General features: G+C 39.0%; 1 protein-coding gene across 1 annotated transcript in view; it reads right to left on the reverse strand.

The window, feature by feature from the left end:
• Window positions 1-25,557, reverse strand: part of LOC117496521 (voltage-dependent calcium channel gamma-2 subunit-like) — a 62,448-nt gene that overhangs the window by 13,094 nt on the left and 23,797 nt on the right. The window contains exon 2 of the mRNA XM_034148209.1: window positions 8,544-8,627. Within this exon, the coding sequence (XP_034004100.1) occupies window positions 8,544-8,627 (84 nt within the window). The remainder of the gene's footprint in view (window positions 1-8,543; window positions 8,628-25,557) is intronic.

The raw sequence follows: 25,557 nt of genomic DNA on the forward strand, positions 1-25,557 counted from the left end.
TGAATCAAACCCAAAAAGTCGTTTTTAATAACATTCATTACCATGGTTTTCTGACTCTGAGTTTGACCTGTCATGCGAAATTAGAAATACTCACACTTACTATATACTTACATATAGCAGAGGTGGAAAGTAGTGGAGTACAAATACTTTGTTACTGTACTAAAGTATATTTTTCTGGTATCAGTACTTTACTCCACTACTTATTTTTCTGACGACTTTTTACTTTGACTTCTTACATTTTGAACACAAATACCTGTACTTTCTACTTCTTACATTTGGAACACAAATACCTGTACTTTCTACTTCTTACATGTTGAACACAAATACCTGTACTTTCTACTTCTTACATTTTGAACACAAACACCTGTACTTTCTACTTCTTACATTTTGAACACAAATACCTGTACTTTCTACTTCTTACATGTTGAACTCAAATACCTGTACTTTCTACTTCTTACATGTTGAACACAAATACCTGTACTTTCTACTTCTTACATTTTGAACTCAAATACCTGTACTTTCTACTTCTTACATGTTGAACACAAATACCTGTACTTTCTACTTCTTACATGTTGAACACAAATACCTGTACTTTCTACTTCTTACATGTTGAACACAAATACCTGTACTTTCTACTTCTCACATTTCCCAAACAGGCTGGTTCCTTTAGTTTGAATGTGTGTTTGGTGGCGTGATCATTATTATTTAGAGTCATTGCGTGCCTATTGATTTGAACACGATCCGTGTATCCATCATTTCCTGGTCTTCTCTAAAGAAGAGGGACCAATGAAAACGTTGTCATGTTGCCATTGTTCAGCATGGAAACATTCATTAGCTAACAATGACATTATTGTTCTATTAATATAAAGGGAGGTCAGGTACTCTTTAAAACAGCTGCTAGTTATGGGTACTTTTTACTGAATTACATTTCGAAGCCCATACTTCTTTACTTTTACTTGAGTAAGGAAATGTAGTCAGTATTTCTAGTCATTATCTTTAATCGAATCACTCAGAATTCAGATTTGTCTGCTTTCTGGTTCAGCTGGGAACATCAGCTGGTAAACGGTTATCCCCGTCCTCTATCCTCTGCTGGAGGGAGGGATTGGGGTGGTGGCTGTTTCTCCTTGCTCTGATAGTACTGCTGCAGGAGGAAGGCTGACTGTTACATAACCACATGTACAAACTCACCCAGAGAGACGAGGGGTGCCTTATATTGCCCAGTTTGAAACCTGACAAACACTAAGAAATACGTGTAAGTACAACCACAGCACTAATGGAACTGAACTGAACTTATGCTCAACTACTGTAAGTACATGTTTACATCCAACTGCACCTTATATTCTACCTCATACCATTTTTATAGAATACATATTTAATTCTAGGTTTGTAATTATCAACTGCACTGATAAAATACATGTGCAATAACTTACTTACTGACTTGTTCACATGTTTTACTGCCTTGACCGTATTGTTCTTGTATTTGTATGGTAATGTTGTATTGTTTTGTAAGCGTACTATTCAATGTATCATAGGTCCAATTTATAGTCACTTTGTATAATATATATTACATTTGTTTAGCTTGTATTGTCAAAACTATACTTATACGGTCTGTTATGTCTGATTGCACCATCGGAAATGCTTGGAATTTCGCTGTACTCTGTGTAGTGACAGTTAAGGAATCTAATCTAATCTAATGTCAGTGCATTATTTATATATTGGCAGCATTAAGAACTGGAAGTTTGTCTTTCTGTTCATCAATCTTCAAACTGAACATTTCCTTCTACTGCAGCCTCATTATAAAAACATTTAAATTGTGAAACATGAGTTGAATTACAAGTCTAAATACCACCACGAAATGCAATGGTGTTTGTCCGTGAGCTTGACACTGACCAATATGCATCCACTACACAAAGCAATGGTATATTTTGTTGATTTGTTGACAGAAGATCAGTCTTTCTTTCCTGTATGACTCAACGTGGATTTCCCTGTAATAACTGTGTGTGAGGACACCTATCATTGCACTGAGGATATCAGAAGCCCACCAGTCAACAAACACTGAGAGACACTGTTCCCCGAGCTTCCTTGGCAATCTCTTTCATATCACCACGCTTCAGACAGTAAAAACAATATGATTGAAATTCAAGGTAGTAGGAGCCTGGGAATAGACGATTCCACATTAGAGGCGTGTAGGGGGTTAGGGAGGAGAAGCTACTGTACAACAAGGCACCAAACCAGTCTATTAAAGCTTCTCAGTGGCCAATTGTAATAGACTTTGAATTGTGTTGGGAGGCTTCCAAGTGGGATTGTGTACGAGCGAGAGAAAACCCTGCCTTGATAAACAAATGTTGCATCATTTCCATCTGTCGGAGTGTGTCATCGTGCTTACATTGTAGTCATTGTAGTACTTTAGCTGACACTTTTTTATTCAGAGTGACTTACAGTAAGTGAGCTTTGAATGGAGTAGCATTGAAGATTGCAGGGAACTAAAAGCAAAGAGTGCAGGAGTCATTGTGTCAGTGCATTCACAGTAATTATGTAATCATGCAACCCATAGAAGTGCTGCTCAGGAAACAAACAGAATAATGCATTCAAGACAAAAATAAATCAGACCTGCACCTTTTCAGGTCAGTAGTATAATAACTAAAGGAAGATGTGTGCAAATGTGAAGTCACATAGAATTAGAGACCTGACAGCAATGTTGAAAAAGGACAAAATACATCCTGAACCCTCTTTCCATCTAGGGTTTGACCCTAACCCTAACTTCCTTCTTTCTGTGCATAAGAAGTACATGCTGCTAGTACATTTGTTAGGTTTATGGTTTCTGAACTGTCAAAATATAAAGCTCTTTTCACAAAACCTGAAATGAGTTCCACATTATCAGGAGGAGCTGTACTATGTCTGAATTATTTGGAAAGCATATTAAACACACCTTTCTACAAAGTCCATTTAAAGACGCTCATTGTCGAGGGAATTCCCAGCAAGTTAAAATTGGGGTTTTGAAGAAGTATCAATGAAACCAAAATAATACAAACATCTGTGGGTTTCAAAAGGTCATTTACACCTAGAAGCCAAGGAAAACGTCATCCAAAAAAGAACCAGTTTTCTGACCAAATACACTGGATACATGCTCCATCAGAGGCACCATCATTTCCCAACCAAACCGAGTATTTCCAGTTAGTGACATGCTTCTGACATGCTTCAATTTACTCTGATTACAGTCATCATTGAAAACAAATTGCTTAGGTTTAGGCAAACAAAAGTACTTTAGGAACATTGGTTTACAATACTAGGTTTAAAACACTTGGATAAGCTGATGAAACAAAACAACTAGGGTTAGGGTGAGGGTTAGTAAGAAACTGAATTTGGGATAAATAAACCACCCCTTAAAATAAAGAAAGGATAACAATGCTTTACTTTCCTTAGATAAAGCTATGAAAATTGAGTTGGAGCAAACCTACCAAATAAAGATAATTTTTTTCTAAAAAGTCAGATTTTTTGACCAAAATATCCTGTTAAGCCCCAAAGCCCCTGTCGGCGGGTCTTTTTTTAATTTTTTAATTTTTTATTAACTTTTTTTATTTAAATTATTTTTTCTTTGGATGGAATGAATACCTATGGTGATAATTCAATGTAATACAGTTTTATAGTCTGGTACCTGAAAAAGGTCAAATGGCACTGATGGAACCAGATGTACCCAAATGTGCCGAAAGCTTATTCCGCCTGGAACTTATTTTTGCTAAACCTCTCTAAAAAGGTCAAATTTAACTTGTTTTGCCTCAATCTTGATACAGGGTACTTATTATATGTTATAGTTTGGATTCCTAAAGCTTTTAGTCTACTATCCCATCATTCAAGGGTGGTTTTCACTATAAGTAATGTTTTTTCTTTAGGCGGAGGTAAGAATTTACCTTTTTTTACCATGTTCCATCTGAATTTACTCTGACTGAGAAAAATCTATATTGATTCTGACACTTCTACATCCAACTCACAGATGTAACCTTGCTTTGATAAAATAAATTATTCATATAACCCTTTTAGAAGTGAAGTTGTAGTCATTTGTTTTGGGCATGTCATTTTCTAGCCTGAAACCTGAAAAACAGGCTCGGGCTTAACAGGATATGACACAAAAACAGTTGAATAGAGAAAAAGCTTGAACAAGCAGAAAATAACAAATTATGTCTGAATCAAACCCATAACATATGTTTTTAAAAGCATTAATTAACATGATTTTCTAACACTGGAGTTTTTATGTCACATGTAATCAGATATGATGGTTTGCTTTGATAAACCGCATATATGGATGCTGTTCTCCAAACTAAAACGAGTGTTTCTAGAAAGTGAGATTGCTATTGACATGATCTTGTTGTGTATTTCTCGTTGTAGTTGTATAATGAGAATACACATCTAATGTGTAAAAAGGAAACTCCAAATAAGGCTAAAACCAGCTTGCCATTGGCTTGATCAGGAATGAAATAAAGACCTTACACACATTTGTGATAGTTGATGAAAACGTGTTTTTTTAGTCCAGCCTTTGTATTTTTCAGCTAGTCTTCAGGTTTGTCCCGAGCGTTAAGCTGGCCTCACACAGCTCTACATTTACAAACAACCAAGGGAACAGATATATTTTAAAAGGTTGCCATGACAACTCACAGCAGGGAAAAGAAAAAATGCAGTATCAGTGCTTCAGCCAGACAAAATACAGTAATTCAAAAAAATGAAAAAGCAGCTTTTATCATCCACTCCAAAACGGGTGACTGCTGTGTTCGTGGCAACAAGAGTGTAAAAGATACCAGAGCACAGCCTGATCGATGAACCGGTTCCTTTGTCTGAATGGGAGGCGTGTGGCGCAGTAGATAGAGCCTTGGTGTTGGGATCAGGGGGTCACAGGTTCAAACCCCACTGCAGTCAGCATGTCGTTGTGTCCCTGAGACACTTCACCCCAAATTGCTCCTGTGGGGATTGTCCACAGTATTGAGTATGTAAGTCGCTTTGGATAAAAGCGTCTAACAAGTAACATGTAATGAATGGGTACATTTGGGTAGAGCTTCCACCTTCAAATGGTATAAATACTGTTCTGTGCACTCAAAAAGTCCTTCAGGACCATCAGGAATCCTTTCACCTTGCGTTGAAACCCAATATGGTCGAACTTATTGCACTATTTCACAATTTATTTTGTATTTACTTGCACTATTTTTCTGTTTTTTCTGTTTTATTGTGTTGCACTGTTGGAGGAGCTTGTGACCTATTTTAATCGACATAACTACACGGTAGCTATGTACGTATGACAAATAAAAGCCTTGAAACCTTGAACCTTGAACTTTCATGAGACCTGAAATAAGAAGACTACTGGTCAGTATAAGAATTTGAAATTGTTGAAAAAAACAGAAGAGCATATAAAAAATATAAGCTCTGATGTATTCAAACTCAACTTGCGTAAAGGCACAATCTGTAATTTTCTGCCACTAGAGTCTCAAAATCAAAACATAAACAAAAACAGAGCATGGGAGTTGTAGTCTTCTACACTATAGCCGTCAATGGAGTCAAATGTCCTGGTTAAGATTCGCTAAGTGTTCGTCTTTCCAGAGATTATGGCCAGGTGAGAGTTTTCCACAGAGATCTTCTCTCCAAAACAATCTGACCCACAGATTAAAACCAGTAAAAACACTTAATATAGCTGTTTCAGGTTAAAGAACGATGTCTTTTCCTATGCTCTTTGGTAGATAGAACAAGATTTAGACGTCCGATTAGTAATATCCATCATCCAGTTAAGTAAATAGCACCAAGGTCTAAGAAGTGTATTGCAACAATTTGACATTAAAGCTTGATTAAAGATCAATTTATGACATTTTCTGGCAGACAAATTAATGCCAACAGGATACGACAATGGCGACCAGATCCCAACAATCCACATGTGGGACAGAGTAGTTTTTTGTGTGATAATGTTGAACATGTTACCATGATGCTGAGAGGTAAAATAATCTCAATATTGAAACCATTCATATAAATAAAGCCTTGCATGTAGTGTTTCAATCAAACCATATTCACCTCCATGCGCCATTGCAGAAAAAATCCAACTCTCCGGCCCTCAACCAGCTTCACACATGAGTAATTCAACCAAAAAGTGCATCTTGTTAGCTTGTGCTGTTTTGTCCCAGTAGGGCTGAACATAGGCAATTAAGGATGGTGACAGGTTGGCGAGGCCTTGACCCCGCCCACGAATGTATAGATGTATTGATATTTGACACAGCTAATGGTGATTGCCCTCTCTTGTTTTTCTACAAAGCATTGGGATAAAAGGCAAGTTTTAGAAAGGCTTCCATCAATCAAATGCGGCACATCAGCTCTATTTGCAGGACAAGTTATAAAAAAGCTGAGCAGTCACGCACAAAACGGGACACCTGGTCACCCTGACTCAACAAAGTATATAACAATGGTCTAGTCCAGCGGTTCCCAACCTTTTTCAACTCAGGGCCCACTTAAGAATCTAAACATTTTTCGTGGCCCACATACAACCACATTCAACCATAAACAATATGGAGGCTAAATAAAGTTCTGATTGGTCGATTCAGAACATGTGACACAATGTTAATCCAGTAGAACAGACCGCTGTCAAGGACTGGAATGACCGTTGCTAAGGAGGATCGAGAAAGGAAAGGAGGTTCAAATACAAAAAATCTTTATAAGGAAAATGTTTCCACACAAATCATAATATTTTGTAAATTATTTGGCGGCCCACTTGCAATGCCTTCCCACAGGTTGGGAACCGCTGGTCTAGTCATTTCTTATAATTTCAAGAAACTTTACCTTTCTGTACGTTTCTAAACACTTTTGAATCAACTTGGGTTCCCTTTCGGTCCTGTTCTCCGTCATCCCCTCGCTCCACCCCATGGCCTCCATCCACCAGCTGTCAGACGGACAGACAGATGGGTGGAAAGCAAGAGGGAGGAGGAGGTAAGGGAAGGATGGAAGGGAAGCAGGAGAGAGAGAGGTGTGACCCATATAGCGGAGCCGTGATTATTTTTAGAAGAAAGTGTCCTAATTGGCAAGCCGCTGGGAGAGCAACAGCACTGCTCTGGTTCCCTACTCCTTGTCCTTCACCTCCTCAACCTTCACTTCTCCTTGGCTTTCTCCTGCCGCCACATCCTCGTGTCCTCTTTCACCTCCTGGAATTGGTCTTTTCTAAGACTTCATGCCTCTTGTTATACTGCCCTTCCCTGCTCCTTTTCTATATCAGTGCCTCAACCTTTGCCTTTACCAACTCTTTGTTTGAGTCTTTCCACTTTCGTGCTCTCTCAAGATTTCACATCTTCAACTCTTTCGCTACTCTGCCATCTTTCTTCAAACTCTAACTTCTACTCCTAGCCCTCCTTTCTCTTGTGTCCTCATTAGTGACCCATCTTCCCTCTTTGTTCTCCTAACATAAAGCTAAACAGTTTGCTTACTGATGGCAGATATACATGTTCTTGTATCTAACTGATACTTGCGAAATACCAATCAATTCAACCCCAGTGATGATGGTTTAAAACCATTGTTTTAGTTTGATATTATGTCTTATTTGTAGAGCAACCATGATGATATGGCAATGCTATTCAGGTATGACTTTGGACTTCTTTACAAAACTAGCATAAATACACTGCAAAAGTTAGATATATTGGGCAACTTTAAGAACAAGTTAGTAATGAAGTAAAACACAAGTGAATGAGCATCAGGATATTGCCAAAACTCAATCATACACACATATATGGAGAAAACATCTAACCATAAAAGCAAGGAATCTCCATCTGTTCTATTCTCTGTATGTCCTTTGTATATCTCAAGAACTAGTCATATGAACAACTGTACACTTGGTAATGGGAGTGCAATTTTTAATTAGGATCAATTTTGGCCAGATGGCGGTGCTCTAACAACAAACTTTACATTTTGGGCGTTCATTCTTTTATTGCAAGTCTTGGAAAAAAAATATGTTTTGCATCTATAGATTTTCCACCATTTTGAACTGTGTCCACATCGTTTTTTTCAGACTTCTCCAAAACATCTTTAACAATCGTCACCAAATTGGATTTTGGATGTTCTACACAGTTGTAATATAGCTAGTCCTCGATGTTTGCTCAAATGTTGTAGGCAGTGCTTGCAAAATTATAATATTGGTATATTTCCTGAATGCTATTAAAACCACATTTTGATAGACATACAAAGTTGATGCTAACGGACTAATTGATGGTACTGTAGCAGGACATGTGTTTGTGGTTTGTATGACTGTCCCTTTGAATCTCTAGAGAACTGTTTATCCAAAACTTCTTCACACTTGAGATGACAATCAGCCACAGCACAATTATTGACAAAACTGCAAGAAGCACTTCTGGGGTTGAAGCAATTAGCCTGCTTACAAAGTACAGTCTTTCCAAACGTCCATGCAGACTGAATGGTCCTGCTCCCCAACAACTGTTTAAGCAGGAGAACCCTGGAGCAAAGTGATCTTCCTATATAAACTGGGATTGTAGCAGTTCTATAACTCTGGGAATATGAGTGGAGCAAGGACTTACGTAGGAAGTACTCGGAAGCATCTGCCGTATAGTCAGCATCCTCCGGGAAGTGATCTATCTGCTTACACATGCCTTTAAAAGAACCTGTGTGAGAAAAGAGAAAAAACACATTAAGATACAGAGATATTAATATCGTCAGAAGTCAGAGAGCTTTAATTATTTATTTGACAGGAGAAAAAGAATACATAATGATAAGTGTTTTTGTGTGCTTCTCTAAATCAATAGCCCATGATCATTGACTCATCACATTCATTGCAGTAAAATAAATGATAAAAGCGGCAGGAATGACTCCTGAAACCTAACCATGAGCCAGCATTTTATCACTTCCTGTTCCTTCGTCTGAAAGTCAATGTTTTTCTTAATGTGTTTTTGGTTAGCCTGAAATAAGGTTAACACAAGCTGAAGAGATTTTAACATTTTGTTCTATGATATAAATACGTCAGTAAATAGCTAACTGGTCAACATGTCTAAATGAGACGACTAAACGTCATCACGCCAAAAATTAGCCGCCTTTAGCTTAGCGGTGGTGACATGAAGTCATGTGACCGTGTTGTAGTTCCTTTATAGCCCAACATTAGCCTCCTTTAGCTTAGCGGTGGTGACATGAAGTCATGTGACCGTGATGTAGTTCCTTTATAGCCCAACATTAGCCACCTTTAGCTTAGCGGTGGTGACGTGAAGTCATGTGACCGTGCTGTAGTTCCTTTATAGCCCAACATTAGCCTCCTTTAGCTTAGCGGTGGTGACATGAAGTCATGTGACCGTGATGTAGTTCCTTTATAGCCCAACATTAGCCACCTTTAGCTTAGCGGTGGTGACGTGAAGTCATGTGACCGTGCTGTAGTTCCTTTATAGCCCAACATTAGCCACCTTTAGCTTAGCGGTGGTGACGTGAAGTCATGTGACTGTGCTGTAGTTCCTTTATAGCCCAACATTAGCCACCTTTAGCTTAGCGGTGGTGACGTGAAGTCATGTGACTGTGCTGTAGTTCCTTTATAGCCCAACATTAGCCTCCTTTAGCTTAGCGGTGGTGACGTGAAGTCATGTGACCGTGCTGTAGTTCCTTTATAGCCCAACATTAGCCTCCTTTAGCTTAGCGGTGGTGACATGAAGTCATGTGACCGTGCTGTAGTTCCTTTATAGCCTAGCGTCAGCTTTTTACTTCTGGAGATTGTATTTTCGCTTAAAAATGCAGAAAACTAATGTTAATATGTGATGATTATTGTGTGAGTTTCAGTATCATTTATTTGACACAGCCCTCTTTCTGCATTAATCCAATTCCAAATCCATAAATCCACTTTTTGCTGAGGATCTGGTGTCATCCTTACATCTGGATTAGCCTATACAGATGTGTCATACCTGCAGGACTATATAACAGATACAAGAAAGAATAAAAAGATGTCGCTGGGGAGGAGGAAGGTAAAAGTTGTGAATTAGGAGAAACAAAAGATGAATAAAGGTGGCATGGATCTAAACAAAAAAAGGTGACAAATGGATGATGATGAGAATTAGGAGAAGGTTAGCTGCAGCATTCAAGAAAAAGGAAAGAGGGAGAGGAGGAAGAAAGATTTGTCATGAGCTTTGAAGCAAACACATCACAGGAGAGAAGGAAGAAGACAGGAGGAGTTTAATCTAAACGCCTCGACAGAGCAGGTGGGAGTGAGAGGAGGAGAGAGGGAGCAAAAGGCAAATGAAAGAGAGGAAGAAAGGACGGCTGATAGTGCCGCTCATTACGAAGAATTGCCTGTGTGTGTGTGTGTGTGTGTGTGTGTGTTTAGCTTGGTTCAGCTCCAGTGGTAATTGTATGCCCTCCCAAACCACTGCAATGAAATGGGCCCTTGTTAATTGTCTATTGAAGGGCGAAAGACTTGCGCCGGCTTTCAAATGGGCATCGGTCACACACACACTCACACACACACACACACACACACACACACACACACACACACACACACACACACACACACACACACACACACACACACACACACACACACACACACACACACACACACAGACACACACACACACAGACACACACAGTAGCATCAGCCATATTCAAGAGCCTTTGTAGCCGTCTCACAGTGAGAGTCTTGGTAAGATATGTTTGCGTTTTTATCATGACCAAACATTTAAAACAACAATTTCATACCAAAACTCGACACACAGGAGTAAAAAGAAAAAATATGACAGGACTCTAGAAGAAGCCTGTTTCATATTTACATATCTTTAATCCACGGCAGCAAACACTCAGACGAACAAAGTGTTTCTCCTCAGGTAGACGTTTGATAAGATACATTAAAGACATTTCACCAGGAAGCGGCTCGGAAAACCTTTCAGCGTTCCTCAGAAACACTTTCATCATTTGATCGTTTCTGTCTTTGAGCTGTGTGTCGAAATGATGTGAAATAACTGTGAGGATCAACAGCGCTGTGTGTTTCAGGAGGAAAAGCCTCACATTTACCCTGGACCCTTGCCTCTATAACAATTCCTTGTGCAAATCTGAAGGATGCTACAGAGTGGAGGAGTCCTACAACTCGGAAATTACTCTGCTTTTTTATCACTTCCTGTACCCTTGTCTGGAAGTCAATGGTTTTCTGAATGTGTTTTTGGTTGAAAATAAGATCTGTGGTTAACACAAGCTGAATATATTTTAAGGTTTTGTTCTACGACATAAAATACGTCAGTAAATACCCCACTGGTGAATTAAAAAAGTGTCCAAATGAGACGACTAGACGTGATCACGCAAAATAAAGAGCTTTTTGAACATTAAAGCATGGAAACATGTCACAGTAGAAACCTACGGCTTTAGTGTTATAAAACGTTCAAAATGGCATCTTCCGAAGTTGTTGCTAGGAGATGTGCAACGGAGAAGAAACTGTAAAAACATCATCACTATCTCAACTGTAAACAAACTACTTCCTGGTATCATTGTAGTTTTTGTTAGTTTTGATTCACTGAGTTTCTCATTTCTTATAAAAGACCTGTTGTATTTTTGACTTTTTATTTTAAATATCCAGAATATTTTATATTGTTTTGTGTATATTGTTTATATTTGATATAATATTTTTGATTTTATTTGTATTTGTTAATTCTCTTTTCCACTTGTTTAAAGTGGACCTATCATGCTATATTTGAATAATATAGTGTAGGACCATACCTATATAAGGCATATTTATACTTTTTTTTTTTCAAAATACCAAACAGATCATGCATTTTAGCCATGCCTCATTTTGCTCAATTTGACAATTTCTAGCTCTGTTTTAGCAAGGGTTGATTCAGTGAGAACAGCACCACCTACAGGCCTGGCATATGTACTACAGCGTCTCCAGCGCTTTCGAACGGCAATGGCCGTGGCTGTCTCCTCCTGATTGGTGGAGTTGGCCCAATAGCCGTAGCGCTACTGTCCTGACGTCAAGACAGTGTTCAAATCTGGATCAGTTTTTATCAGATCCGTTGCAGCCCCTTTTTTAGAGATTTGGGTATGGAGGAAAATAGAGAGGGTTGTGTTTTCTGACACTTGGTGAGTTCCCTGGAACACCGGGGACACATATTCATGTATAAAAGACGTACAAAAGTGCATTTTGCATGATAGGTCCCCTTTAAGTATTTTAAGAATTGTATTATAAAGTCTGAACACACTTCTGCCTCTGTGACGAAAATAATTTCCCAAACTATCTATCTATCTCTATCTATCTATCTATCTATCTATCTATCTATCTATCTGTCTGTCTGTCTGTCTATCCATCCATCCATCCATCCATCCATCTATCTATCTATCTATCTATCTATCTATCTATCTATCTATCTATCCATCCATCCATCCATCCATCCATCCATCCATCCATCCATCCATCCATCCATCCATCCATCTATCTATCTATCTATCCATCCATCCATCTCTCTATCTATCTATCTATCTATCTATCCATCCATCCATCTATCTATCTATCTATCTATCTATCTATCTATCTATCTATCTATCTATCTATCTATCTATCCATCCATCCATCTATCTATCTATCTATCTATCTATCTATCTATCTATCTATCTATCTATCTATCTATCTATCTATCTATCTATCTATCTATCTATCTATCTATCTATCTATCCATCTATCTATCTATCTATCCATCTATCTATCTATCTATCCATCTATCTATCTAAGATGCAACATTACTGTATGTTAAACAACTCGATTTGCATTCAATGCCCTGTAGTCGGCTTCAATCTCTTTACGATATCACCCCCTCGCTCTCTCTGCAACACAAACCCACCCACGCTGCAGCACATGTACTCTGGAATTGCATGTTCCTTTCCTTCCCTCTCCTATCGCTCTCTCACATGCACCCCGAGGACCAGATTCCCATTTGAACTGAGCTCAGCTCCTCCTCCTCTCACTCTCTTTATTCCTTCCACAATTCAAATGAAGAGCACGTTTTATCGTCTCGACAGAAAATGAAACATCGACCATTACGTCATTATCTGAGATCACATTGACATTAACAGATTGCTAGGAAGCAAAACACATTAATGGATCTTAGATTTCAGCAGAATGTATTAGCTTCAAGCCTCATTGAAGAGGCCCTATTCTGTGTGTCTCTACTTTAAAGAGTCCTCTCCTGCTGATGTTCAGGTGTATATCAGTATTTATTGTCTCTACTTTAAAGAGTCCTCTCCTGCTGATGTTCAGGTGTATATCAGTGTGTAGTGTCTCTACTTTAAAGAGTCCTCTCCTGCTGATGTTCAGGTGTATATCAGTATTTATTGTCTCTACTTTAAAGAGTCCTCTCCTGCTGATGTTCAGGTGTATATCAGTGTGTAGTGTCTCTACTTTAAAGAGTCCTCTCCTGCTGATGTTCAGGTGTATATCAGTATGTAGTGTCTCTACTTTAAAGAGTCCTCTCCTGCTGATGTTCGGGTGTATATCAGTATGTAGTGTCTCTACTTTAAAGAGTCCTCTCCTGCTGATGTTCAGGTGTATATCAGTATGTAGTGTCTCTACTTTAAAGAGTCCTCTCCTGCTGATGTGCAGGTGTATATATGTAGTGTCTCTACTTTAAAGAGTCCTCTCCTGCTGATGTTCAGGTGTATATCAGTATGTAGTGTCTCTACTTTATAGAGTCCTCTCCTGCTGATGTTCAGGTGTATATCAGTATGTAGTGTCTCTACTTTAAAGAGTCCTCTCCTGCTGATGTTCAGGTGTATATCAGTATGTAGTGTCTCTACTTTAAAGAGTCCTCTCCTGCTGATGTTCAGGTGTATATCAGTATGTAGTGTCTCTACTTTAAAGAGTCCTCTCCTGCTGATGTTCAGGTGTATATCAGTATGTAGTGTCTCTACTTTAAAGAGTCCTCTCCTGCTGATGTTCAGGTGTATATCAGTATGTAGTGTCTCTACTTTAAAGAGTCCTCTCCTGCTGATGTTCAGGTGTATATCAGTATGTAGTGTCTCTACTTTAAAGAGTCTTCTCCTGCTGATGTTCAGGTGTATATCAGTATGTAGTGTCTCTACTTTAAAGAGTCCTCTCCTGCTGATGTTCAGGTGTATATCAGTATGTAGTGTCTCTACTTTAAAGAGTCCTCTCCTGCTGATGTTCAGGTGTATATCAGTATGTAGTGTCTCTACTTTAAAGAGTCCTCTCCTGCTGATGTTCAGGTGTATATCAGTATGTAGTGTCTCTACTTTAAAGAGTCTTCTCCTGCTGATGTTCAGGTGTATATCAGTATGTAGTGTCTCTACTTTAAAGAGTCCTCTCCTGCTGATGTTCAGGTGTATATCAGTATGTAGTGTCTCTACTTTAAAGAGTCCTCTCCTGCTGATGTTCAGGTGTATATCAGTATGTAGTGTCTCTACTTTAAAGAGTCCTCTCCTGCTGATGTTCAGGTGTATATCAGTATGTAGTGTCTCTACTTTAAAGAGTCCTCTCCTGCTGATGTTCAGGTGTATATCAGTATGTAGTGTCTCTACTTTAAAGAGTCCTCTCCTGCTGATGTTCAGGTGTATATCAGTATGTAGTGTCTCTACTTTAAAGAGTCCTCTCCTGCTGATGTTCAGGTGTATATCAGTATGTAGTGTCTCTACTTTAAAGAGTCCTCTCCTGCTGATGTTCAGGTGTATATCAGTATGTAGTGTCTCTACTTTAAAGAGTCCTTTCCTGGGGTTGTGTGGGAGAGTAACTCTTTCTGGAGGGAACACAGAACACACTAAAACCTATAGATCACAACAGGAGAGGAAACACCCCACAAAGCAGAATATGACCCTTTAGGTTACTAACTTTGTAACCCTATTGGCCTGTATGTAGTGTGGACAACATTTATAATAATAATAATATCCTAATTGGAGAACAAACTAAAATACCTTTCAGAGAAATAAGGCACTTTTGAAACCAGAGGTTGTTCACCTGACTAAAGATCCATGTTTATATTTATCTCATTAGACAAAACAACAATTCTTGATTTGACACTGGACATTTTTGTTAATTTATTCTCTCAACACGGTATAGCATTTGTGTTCAAAATGTAAGAAGTAAAAGTAAAAAGTCGTCCGAAAAATAAGTAGTGGAGTAAAGTACTGATACCAGAAACATTTACTTAAGTACAGTAATGAAGTATTTGTACTCCACTACTTCCCACCTCTGACCTCGGGGGTCATCAGGGATCAGTCCCCCACTTATCCTCACAGCGTGAAGGACCCCTGCGACTCTCCGCAGATAATTTATATTCGACTCCAGTAACCCCCCCTGCTGTCACGAGCCAATCACAGAGCAGCGTGTCGACTCACCGCATGCCCGTTAAGCACAGTGATGAAACACTAGCGTCCTTTTATGAAGTATTAACATCCTAACCCACTGCGAAAGATGTGTGTGTGTGTGTGTGTGTGTGTGTGTGTGTGTGTGTGTGTGTGTGTGTGTGTGTGTGTGTGTGTGTGTGTGTGTGTGTGTGTGTGTGTGTGTGTGAACGCCCTCTTCTGATCCAGTCCTGTGTGTGTTATGCAAATGCTCGGCACAGAGTCTTTATTCTTTATGCTAATTGTGGCTCAATCTATCTGTATGTTAAAACGTAGTGAAAGTAATCCCTCAGCTGTAGAGGTGGATAAACATCAGAGACCTCAAAGCTGACGTGTTGCTCGTTCAGCTGATTAGAATTGTGATGAAGAGGAGGTCCTGTCCTTTTTTCCTCAATACCATTAATGTTAAGTCATCCGGGAGAGGGTTTTGTTTACGAGTGATGCACTTGTTATTCTTATTCCTTTCATTCATTTGCAAATATGTACTTGTATTCTGTAGGTTTCTCAACTGTACAGACATCCCGAGCATCATTATTTAAACTAAAATCCGATGCCTAAAAAACCCTGGAAATCAATAACTCCACCTGTGGACCCTAGGCACAGACAAATAAAGCATCTTTAGAAATCCTAAAGTTTATTCCAACTCTGTAAAATCGTCATGCCAACATTGGACACTTTGCGTGTAAAAGAGAAAGTAAATGGCCCGTTCGGCACCTGTGTCCGCTTGTGGCTCAGGAAAATTGTCAATAAAGATTGGTTTGAAAGTTCCCAAGCAGGAAGAAATGTGTTGACTTGCAGAGGTCTGTAATGTTACATCAGTACGGTTCACAATAATGCTAACATTCATCTGTGCTTAGTGGATCCTGTGTGCTTTCATTTCATATAAGAAAATAGGCAACGTAAAGGCACCTGCAGATAGCTAGGAAAATGAGGACACTATTGTTTAACCATATTGCAGAGAATTGTTACCCAAAATGCCCCTAACCCTAACCCGAACCCTAACCCGTCCAAATCCTTATTATCACATCGTTAAGCATGTTACTGCTGAAGAACATTAACCCTTTACGTCAAGAGTACGGTACAGATGGGATCAAGTTGCGATGTTGCAAATTTGTCTGCACACTGCTAGCAAGAAGAACTTCTGATGGTAAAAGTCGTATCTTGAGATTTTGACTTACTTTTGACGAGCGTGTGAACAATTAGAAAATGTAATGTCCCTTAAAACAGAGTCCATTGCTTGGTCCATTCAATGACCCATCTACAACTATGGGGGGAAATGTCGCTCATATACATTTTTAAAGACTTTTCAAACAAGGTGTTCACACTTTTTGTGAAAACTTTGCTTCAATAACATCTCAGACCAAAATGGAGAAATGTTACTTTTGTCTTCCTGACACTTACTGAATTGTTGAAGAATGGAAATGGAGAATATAGAGAAAGTCTTCACTTCATTAAACGTCTTCGTTTTGAGCTCTATTTCATTTTAATCTTTGAACCCTGACAGCCCAAATGATTTCCGCACAATTTCAGAAACACATTCAACAACAGAGAGCCCGATTAAAGATAATTGTAATAAATGTGGAGTTAGATTCTCACCCTACTTGCACTAACTAATTTAAAATAAGCAAATGACTCTCCCTATATCAGCAGGAAGGCTCCAGTCTGCGCACACAACAGAAATGAGTTTGATGTTGTGACGAAGAGACAAAACTGCAGGGTTTTTTACTGCTTTGACTCTTCTGAGACGGGGAAGTGGAGCGGTGTGTTGTCATGCGGCACAAAACAAGAAGCAGCTAATGTGACAGCGGCACAAATGGCTGCTTAATTATAATTTGGCAGAGCATGAGGACAGGTGGCCAGGGACCGCCCGGTAACCAGGTGTTCACACTCCATCCAAACGAGTCCATCACTGCTGTAATGACCCTCTCTGGTCAAATGAGACAGGTAAGGGCTCTAAAGGGTGAGACCCAATGCATAGACTTCCAAAAGTGATATGGTTCAGCATGATGATTGAGATTTAAGCACCTTTTTAGCCATATCTTGCCAAAAATATTGTTGATTGTTGCCATGTTTAGGGTTGCAAAATGTATCGTAGTTTAATTGACATTTTAGAGCGATATTCAGATTGCAGGAAGAGCAGTATTACTTAAAGATATTGGATTATACAGTATTGTACAGTTGCAGAGATATCCCTCCCATTAAATTGAAGAAAACACGTTTTTTTACATAGGGAACCGTGGTGCATTCAGCGTTTCCTGGTCATCCGTCAGCTGCTTTTTATCCGAAATGAATCAAGTACGCGCCAAATATAAACGCCCTCACAAAGAGAAGCTCTAGGCAGAAACAGAGCAGTGTTAAAAAAGTCAATTAAGACTGTACTGAACTACCAATTAAGAGAATAATTGACATCACTGTTAATGATCCTAACAGAGGTAAGATCTAGGTAAGAGCTAACGTTATGCTAACTGGATGCTAACAAAACGGCTGAATTTAAAACATGGACATTTTTGAATCACTGGGATCCACTGTGCTGTAAACCAGGAAGGAGCTCACTTTTCAAACCACATCCATGGACAGGAACAACATGACATTTCAGCAAAGCACTTACGTAATGTTCAATGACAACTTTAATTAAAGGTATTTATTTATATACGATCTAAGCATGTCAACAACAGAATAGAAACTCAAGTATTGTACGTTAAGGTTAGGAAGAGTAAGGCTTATCAGTAAAAAGAAAAGGCGAATAAAGACTTTGAGAACTTCACCTCTACGCCACTTAAAAGGACACTACTTCCAGCAGTGACCTTATACATTGGCACTAAATCAAAAATATTATGCTGCAGGAATGTCTTTTATTAATGAACACCTAGATATACTTTTATAATACCATCTTTCAGGCCTTTGAAGGGTCTTGGTGATACTGAAACCACCTCTAACGCCTTTCAGAAGGTGTAAATGAAGAATCCTCCATCACCTTTACACCTGGGGAAATGCATGTATCTAAGAGGAGATTTGTCACATTTTTTATGGGCGCAACCCCCATACTCAGCTCTGCTGCTCATCACACAAATGCATGTTCCTCATAAATACGGCACTATTTGAAAGGTAAGAAAACAAGCTTTCCAACGGTATAAGATGTATTGCCAAGAAGCATTGTTACAACAAGGAAATAATCGACCAAACACATATTTCCTTACTTTTTGTGTTATAGAATCACTTTACTGCGTCGAATCTTGTGATAAAAGGGTTAGGGTTACATTCTACTAAATGCATCAAAGTTAAAAGGTACAAATATTGAAGTGACTGTTATTTTGTATTGATTTTTGTGCTTTTAATTATGTCTCTGTCTGTACACACAAACTGAAAGATGGACTTTGACTTTGAAATCTAAAATGTGCATTTAAGAGCTGCATGTATTCCCAACAGGAACCAGTGAACAGGACCAGCTGACCTCCTCAACACGATGTCTGTGCTGCTGGGAGGAAACTGCTGAATCGTACAGGCTAATGCACATGTTGGAACGCCCCCCCGCTGCAGATCAGCCTGCTATCATGTATAATGTAGAAGCATGCTAGCATTACAGATACTGCTGCTATGTTCCCATCATGCATCACCCTGTGCATTAGATCAGCCGCTCTCCATGCATTTCCCCCGCCACATTAGAACAGCACATCTCTCTTTAATTTATAATAAGAACTTAAAGTCAGGTCAGTAACAGATGTTTCCGTGCAGTTTGAAAAAGCAGGAAAACAGCAACACTTTTTTTCAGGACAGAGCTCTAAAGTAGTTCAGTGGTTGAAAGACTTGTGCATGTAGCACTCTCAAGAAAACGTGTTGAGTGCATCCCAATCTCGAACAAGCTTTGCAGTTCTTAAGATCACATTTAACAATCTTGCTATCCCCCAAAAACAGGTACAAGAACCTGAAACTGGAGCAGGTAAACACATCCTGACTTAAAATGATTGCAACAACAACATCTGCATGGTAAAAACAGAATCACAGTCTTCTGTCGGATAGATATTTCTTCACTGATTCTTGCTAAATAGATGGTGCCAGAACCTTTTTAAGAATTAACTACATTATATTGGTCACAAAAAACACCATGTCCCAATCCCAGCATTCAGGCTCATGTACTTACAGACGTTGATGTACATTCCTAATAAGTCTTTAGATATTTTTGTAGTGTCAAATCATCAAGTACCTGAACAATCTTTCCAGGGATGTTAAGTCCTGTTGTACACTTCCTGTATTCAGAGCTGCACATTTTGCCTGAGCCAATTATTGACAATTCAAAGAGTTATCAGGGGAAGTCATAGTATTGTATCTTGAGAAACACTCCTAAAGTCCTGGTATGGTATGTAAATAAAACGTTGTAGTGTACCAGTTGAAAAACCTCAAAGTCCCAGCATAGTATGACAACTTTTTTGGTACATATGTCATGGTATTGTATCATGTGTTTGTACCATCTACTTCTGACGTCAAACAGCTTATGTTCCACAAACTTAAAATATATTAAACTAGATGTTGGGACAAATGGACAAATGATGCAACAAGATACAAACAGTAAAAAAACGGATGGATCCTGTTGAAATAATCAACCTGATCATGTGTTGTAAGCCATGCTCCTGAGGTTCATCCTTTAGTTCATTTAAAGAGACCATGAATGTGCACATGTCTGTTTGCAGCATGTTATTTAGCAGAGGGTCTTATTTATTATAGGGTCTTATTTAGCATAGGGTCTTGTAACATGTGTAAAAGGTCCAAAGGTATAGTGCTGTGTGAACTAAAAAGAAGTGTAATCAAACCTGTGAGATTCTGTTATTCTTGAGACAGACACATACCTTATACTCTTGGCGGACTTGACGCAAGTATTCGGTCTCTCATACTGTTGTACAAGAATATAATAATTCCTTCAATCAGCAGTGTGTCTGTGTTTCTATTTTGTTATATCTTGTTATGTCTTGAGTGTTTAAGGTTTCGGAACCACGACAATCCAAATTAGGACAAAGACACCTATGATATTATTGGTGCACACATTGGTGCCATTTAAATGTAAACCAATGCAGACAGGATTTGGAACTAGAAAGGGGTCGAACAACTTAAAGAGTAGATGGTGCGACAACAACCAACAACAACAAGGGCAAATCGTTTATCCAAAAAAGGACGATGACGGCAATGAGACATGGTTGCACACTTAATTGTGATTAAAACGTGCAAATTTGAACAGGATGTGGAACAGAAAAATGGTCTTGAGCAGTTTTAGTGAAACCTCAACCACCTGCAAACACACTCTGTCCTGCTTTCAGAAGTCCCTCAGCTCCCTCACCCATCTCTCCTACTTTTGTTTAGAGAAACTTTCTGCCATGTTTCCCTCCCCATCGCCCTCCGATAACCTTCTTTTGGCCCAGAAAAGAAAAGGTAAAGGAGGGTAATGAAAAGAGGAAAGAAGTGGAGGGACTTGAGATAAAGAAATGAAGGAAATTGTGAGACTCGTGAAGCAAATTAATTGATAAATGAGGCAACAGATGTTTAGTGAAACTCCAGCAGGCTGTATGTGGAGCAGCTACCTGCCCTCGTTCTGCACCTCCACTTTATTTGAGCCCAAAATCAGAGAGACAGCAGCCCTGGTTTTACACCATATGATTCATATTCATTATAATGGCAGCTTATCAGAAACGACAGAAGAGGGGACACTTCAGATGGAATCACATTGGATAAAAAGCTTGTCTTAACAGCATGTGTATCACTACATTGACTACTGTTGTGCAATAACTCTCCTTATGTGCAACACATTTTATATTGATATGAATTAATCTTATCACCTGCTTCCACTTCACTCATTTCATACGTTCAAGTATTTTTAAAATGCTGGAACTTATGTATTTATCAAGGATGTGTACTTTGTGGTTTCATTAACACGTGCTTCCCTCTTTATTTAATATGTAGGTCTTCTCATTTAGCATTTTCTATCAGCACTGTTGCCGCTGTGGAACAAATAATACAGGCTTTCTGATTAAAATGCAGGATGTAAATGGGTCAGAACGATCTGCAGAGGGTCAATGAGCATCGTTCTGCCTTTCTCCCCCATCCATCTCTCTCCTCTTCCTCCTCTTCCTCCTCCTCCTCCTCCTCCCCCATGATGGCCGTTACGTAACATTACTAAAGAAACACCACAACCAGCGAGCACTGACCCAGTATCTAATGGAAGAGAGGGGGGAGGGAGAGGAGAGAGAGAGAGAGAGAGAGGGAGAGAGAGAGAGAGGGAGAGAGAGAGAGGGAGAGAGAGAGAGAGAGACATAGAGAGACAGAGAGCGAGAGAGAGAGAGAGAGAGAGAGAGAGACTCAGAGAGAGAGAGGGAGAGAGAGAGAGAGGGAGAGAGAGACAATGAATTCAGGCAAATAGCAGCCGGGACATTTGAACTATAAATAACCGAGATACTAGCAGCAGCTCTGGTCTCCTCTTTTATTCCAGCCTCACCCTTTCCTCCCCCAAAATATTCCCTTTTGAAAATCTGCATTTTATCTGTAGGTTTTTCCCAGCTACTCATCAAAGTAGAGACACTAAATATTGATACACCTGAACATCAGCAGGAGAGGACTCTTTAAAGTAGAGAAAACGTACCCAGATTGTACACAAATAAACATCTGGAGTTTAAAGGGGCCCTATTCCCTGCATGAAACTACATACTGATATACACCTGAGCATCAGCAGGAGAGGACTCTTTAAAGTAGAGACACTACATACTGATATACACCTGAACATCAGCAGGAGAGGACTCTTTAAAGTAGAGACACTACATACTGATATACACCTGAACATCAGCAGGAGAGGACTCTTTAAAGTAGAGACACTACATACTGATATACACCTGAACATCAGCAGGAGAGGACTCTTTAAAGAAGAGACACTACATACTGATATACACCTGAACATCAGCAGGAGAGGACTCTTTAAAGTAGAGACACTACATACTAATATACACCTGAACATCAGCAGGAGAGGACTCTTTAAAGTAGAGACACTACATACTGATATACACCTGAACATCAGCAGGAGAGGACTCTTTAAAGTAGAGACACTACATACTGATATACACCTGAACATCAGCAGGAGAGGACTCTTTAAAGTAGAGACACTACATACTGATATACACCTGAACATCAGCAGGAGAGGACTCTTAAAGTAGAGACACTACATACTCATATACACCTGAACATCAGCAGGAGAGGACTCTTTAAAGTAGAGACACTACATACTGATATACACCTGAACATCAGCAGGAGAGGACTCTTTAAAGTAGAGACACTACATACTGATACACACCTGAACATCAGCAGGAGAGGACTCTTTAAAGTAGAGACACTACATACTGATATACACCTGAACATCAGCAGGAGAGGACTCTTTAAAGTAGATACACTACATACTCATATACACCTGAACATCAGCAGGATATGTCACTGGTCTCCTTTCTTCCACTAATCATCTCCCCCTGTTTTTTCTTTTAATAAAGTAAGTATTTTATTTGCAGATTCATCTCCCCAGCTAACAATCAAAGTAGGAAATTGTTCTTGTTACAACCTTTGGATCTAAACTGCTGTGTTTTCAATGATTTTAACGCCATAAAATTAGTTTTATGTCATAATCATCTTGATTTGCAGCTGAAAATGTGTCACATTAAGCCTCATTTCATTTTAATATGCCTAAGTTGTGATCTGTTACCAATTAATTTCACCCTGATTAGTTGTTTTTCAGGTTATGGTTTAATATCTGGTATGAACGCATCAGGAGAATACTTGCATCGTTGATTTCTGCATCAGAAAAAGCTTCAACATTATAAAAACATTCAGTAGTTTTTGAGCTGTTTTCAGCAGTGTTCTTTTTGCATATTGACTGGTTAGTAATAGAGTAAAAATAAAACTTTGTGTGCACTTTGAAATCCAATCCTAACTTTGAAACAATCGTACTTAGAGGAACATTATTGCATAAGTGTAATAAACACGAGAACAAATTATCGTTAATGTTAGATTTTACAAAACAGGGATTTAAACGTCTCTTTGACGCACATACACATCTACCCACATCATGTTAAGGTGTGAAAGGTGTACACATTTCTAGCATTTTGGGCGTTATTGGATGTAAAATACTATGTTTCAGTGATTTAAACACCATTTAATGTGTGTTGACTGCGTCTCAGCCAATAATAAAACAAAAAAAACTCACTTTTAATTACTTTTTTCCCATCTGTCATATATGTATATGTATGTGTATTTATAGTATTGTCTAATAAGTAATACTGTATTACTACTACATGTAATTATGAGCGATTAGCTGTTATCCACAGGGAGGCATGTTAACATGTTAGAAACCACTGTGAAACCAGCAGTGTGTGTGTGTGTGTGTGTGTGTGTGTGTGTGTGTGTGTGTGTGGTGTGTGTGTGTGTGTGTTTGTGTGTGTGTGTGTGTGTGTGTGTGGTGTGTGTGTGCGTGTGTGTGTGTGTGTGTGTGTGTGTGGCTATGACTCATCCACTGCATGTCTCTCTCTCACTGCATAGCAACGGCTGTGCAAAGCTCATATAGGTCCATAGCAACAGTGCCGATGGTGTCGGCCTATAAACATCCCATTAACAGGTCAGAGGAATCTGATCAATCTGTGTGCACAAAGTAATTCATACATACTTAAATAAACTACAGTTTCCTGCATAAATACTGCAGTTTTAATCACGATATAGCATACTTTGTAGAATGCATTTCACCATTAAGTCATTTACAGCCCAACATATCAAACCTTTACCACAACAATTCAAATCTAATCTCATAGTAGCACTAATTTTAAACTCCAATACACATATAGATAAACAAACTTATGCTGAGCAAACATTTTTGGATTTATAACACCTTCCCTTTTTACAAGAATCCATCCGTACATTTCTCATTGAATGTAAAGACTGTAAGTCAAAGAAAAATAAAACGAATGTATATTAAACAGTTTTAAAAACTCATATATCTAGAATCACACTAGTGTTCATGCCACTGTTTTATTATTGTTAAACATCTTTTTTGCGGGCTGGATGAAAACACATCTAACAGGGAAACCCTACTGCAGGAGAGCAATGGATGGGACAAAGAGTGAATCTTAAAGTCAAGCTGTAGCTGATAACATCTCCATAAAAGCTCATGTACATTCAGGTCTTTCCACAAATCAAACAAATATATACGATAAAAGTGTCGGTCACTTTTAGCCGATGCTTCGTGATCACTACTTCCTGTTTTATGATCACATAAAACAGCTCCCAATGTTGGTTTTTTTCTACCTCCTGCTGCTTTAACTATGACTAAAGCTGTGTCTCGATTCACCTTCAGTCCTTGCAGGTGCTGTTTAGAGTGCAAAAGTTCATCCAAATGCCAAATATGTTAAAACGAATTATGTACTAATACTATGTACTACACTACTATGTAACTCTGCACATTTCTCACACTCAACGACCGGCATTTTTGTTACGTAGCAGAAGTATCACGGCCATCCTTGATTGCAGTTGCTCTGGTCAACACAGCTCTATACAAATACAAGTTGTTTTTCTTTACTCTCTTAGTAACGTACCAGTATAATTAGTGCTGTAAGTTTCATTGGGTTAATTGAGACGTCTGTAATGATTTAGAACCGCTAGCGAAATTCACCCCCTGCACAGAAGTGTTCCCAGTGTACTAAAGGGAAGTATATGGATAGAAATACAGCCAAAGATCCTCTTCCCTCTCGCCTCACCTCTCCTCCCCTCCTCTCATTACAGATGTTGTTTGGAAAGTTCCTCTCCTCTTCCTCACTCCTTCACAGATGTTGTTTGGCACATGTCTACCCGTCTATCCTTCTCCTCTTCATTAGATCCTGTTTGTTTCTCCATCTGCTCTTTCTCCCCAATTGTACCTCCTCAATCCATCCTTTACTTTCCCTCTAAACACACCTGAACTCTCCCTTTCCTCCTAGTCTGCAGGATGTTTTCATTCTGACTCCATCAAATCCCAATCCTTTCCTGGAGGTTCACAAAAAAACAGTGGATTGTGATTCTGATGTTTTGGAGCATGGCTGCTTTTTAGCTGCTGTGTCTTTAAAAAATCTCTGTCTGTTGTATTTCCAGAGCGGGCGAGAGATCTTCCTCTCTGAGAAATGATATAAAAGAGCGTCTAACGAGGGGGCGCCACAACAATCGCCATGACAACAATGATTA

The sequence above is a fragment of the Trematomus bernacchii genome, unplaced genomic scaffold (genome assembly GCF_902827165.1).
Source record: "Trematomus bernacchii unplaced genomic scaffold, fTreBer1.1, whole genome shotgun sequence".
Classification (NCBI taxonomy): domain Eukaryota; kingdom Metazoa; phylum Chordata; class Actinopteri; order Perciformes; family Nototheniidae; genus Trematomus; species Trematomus bernacchii.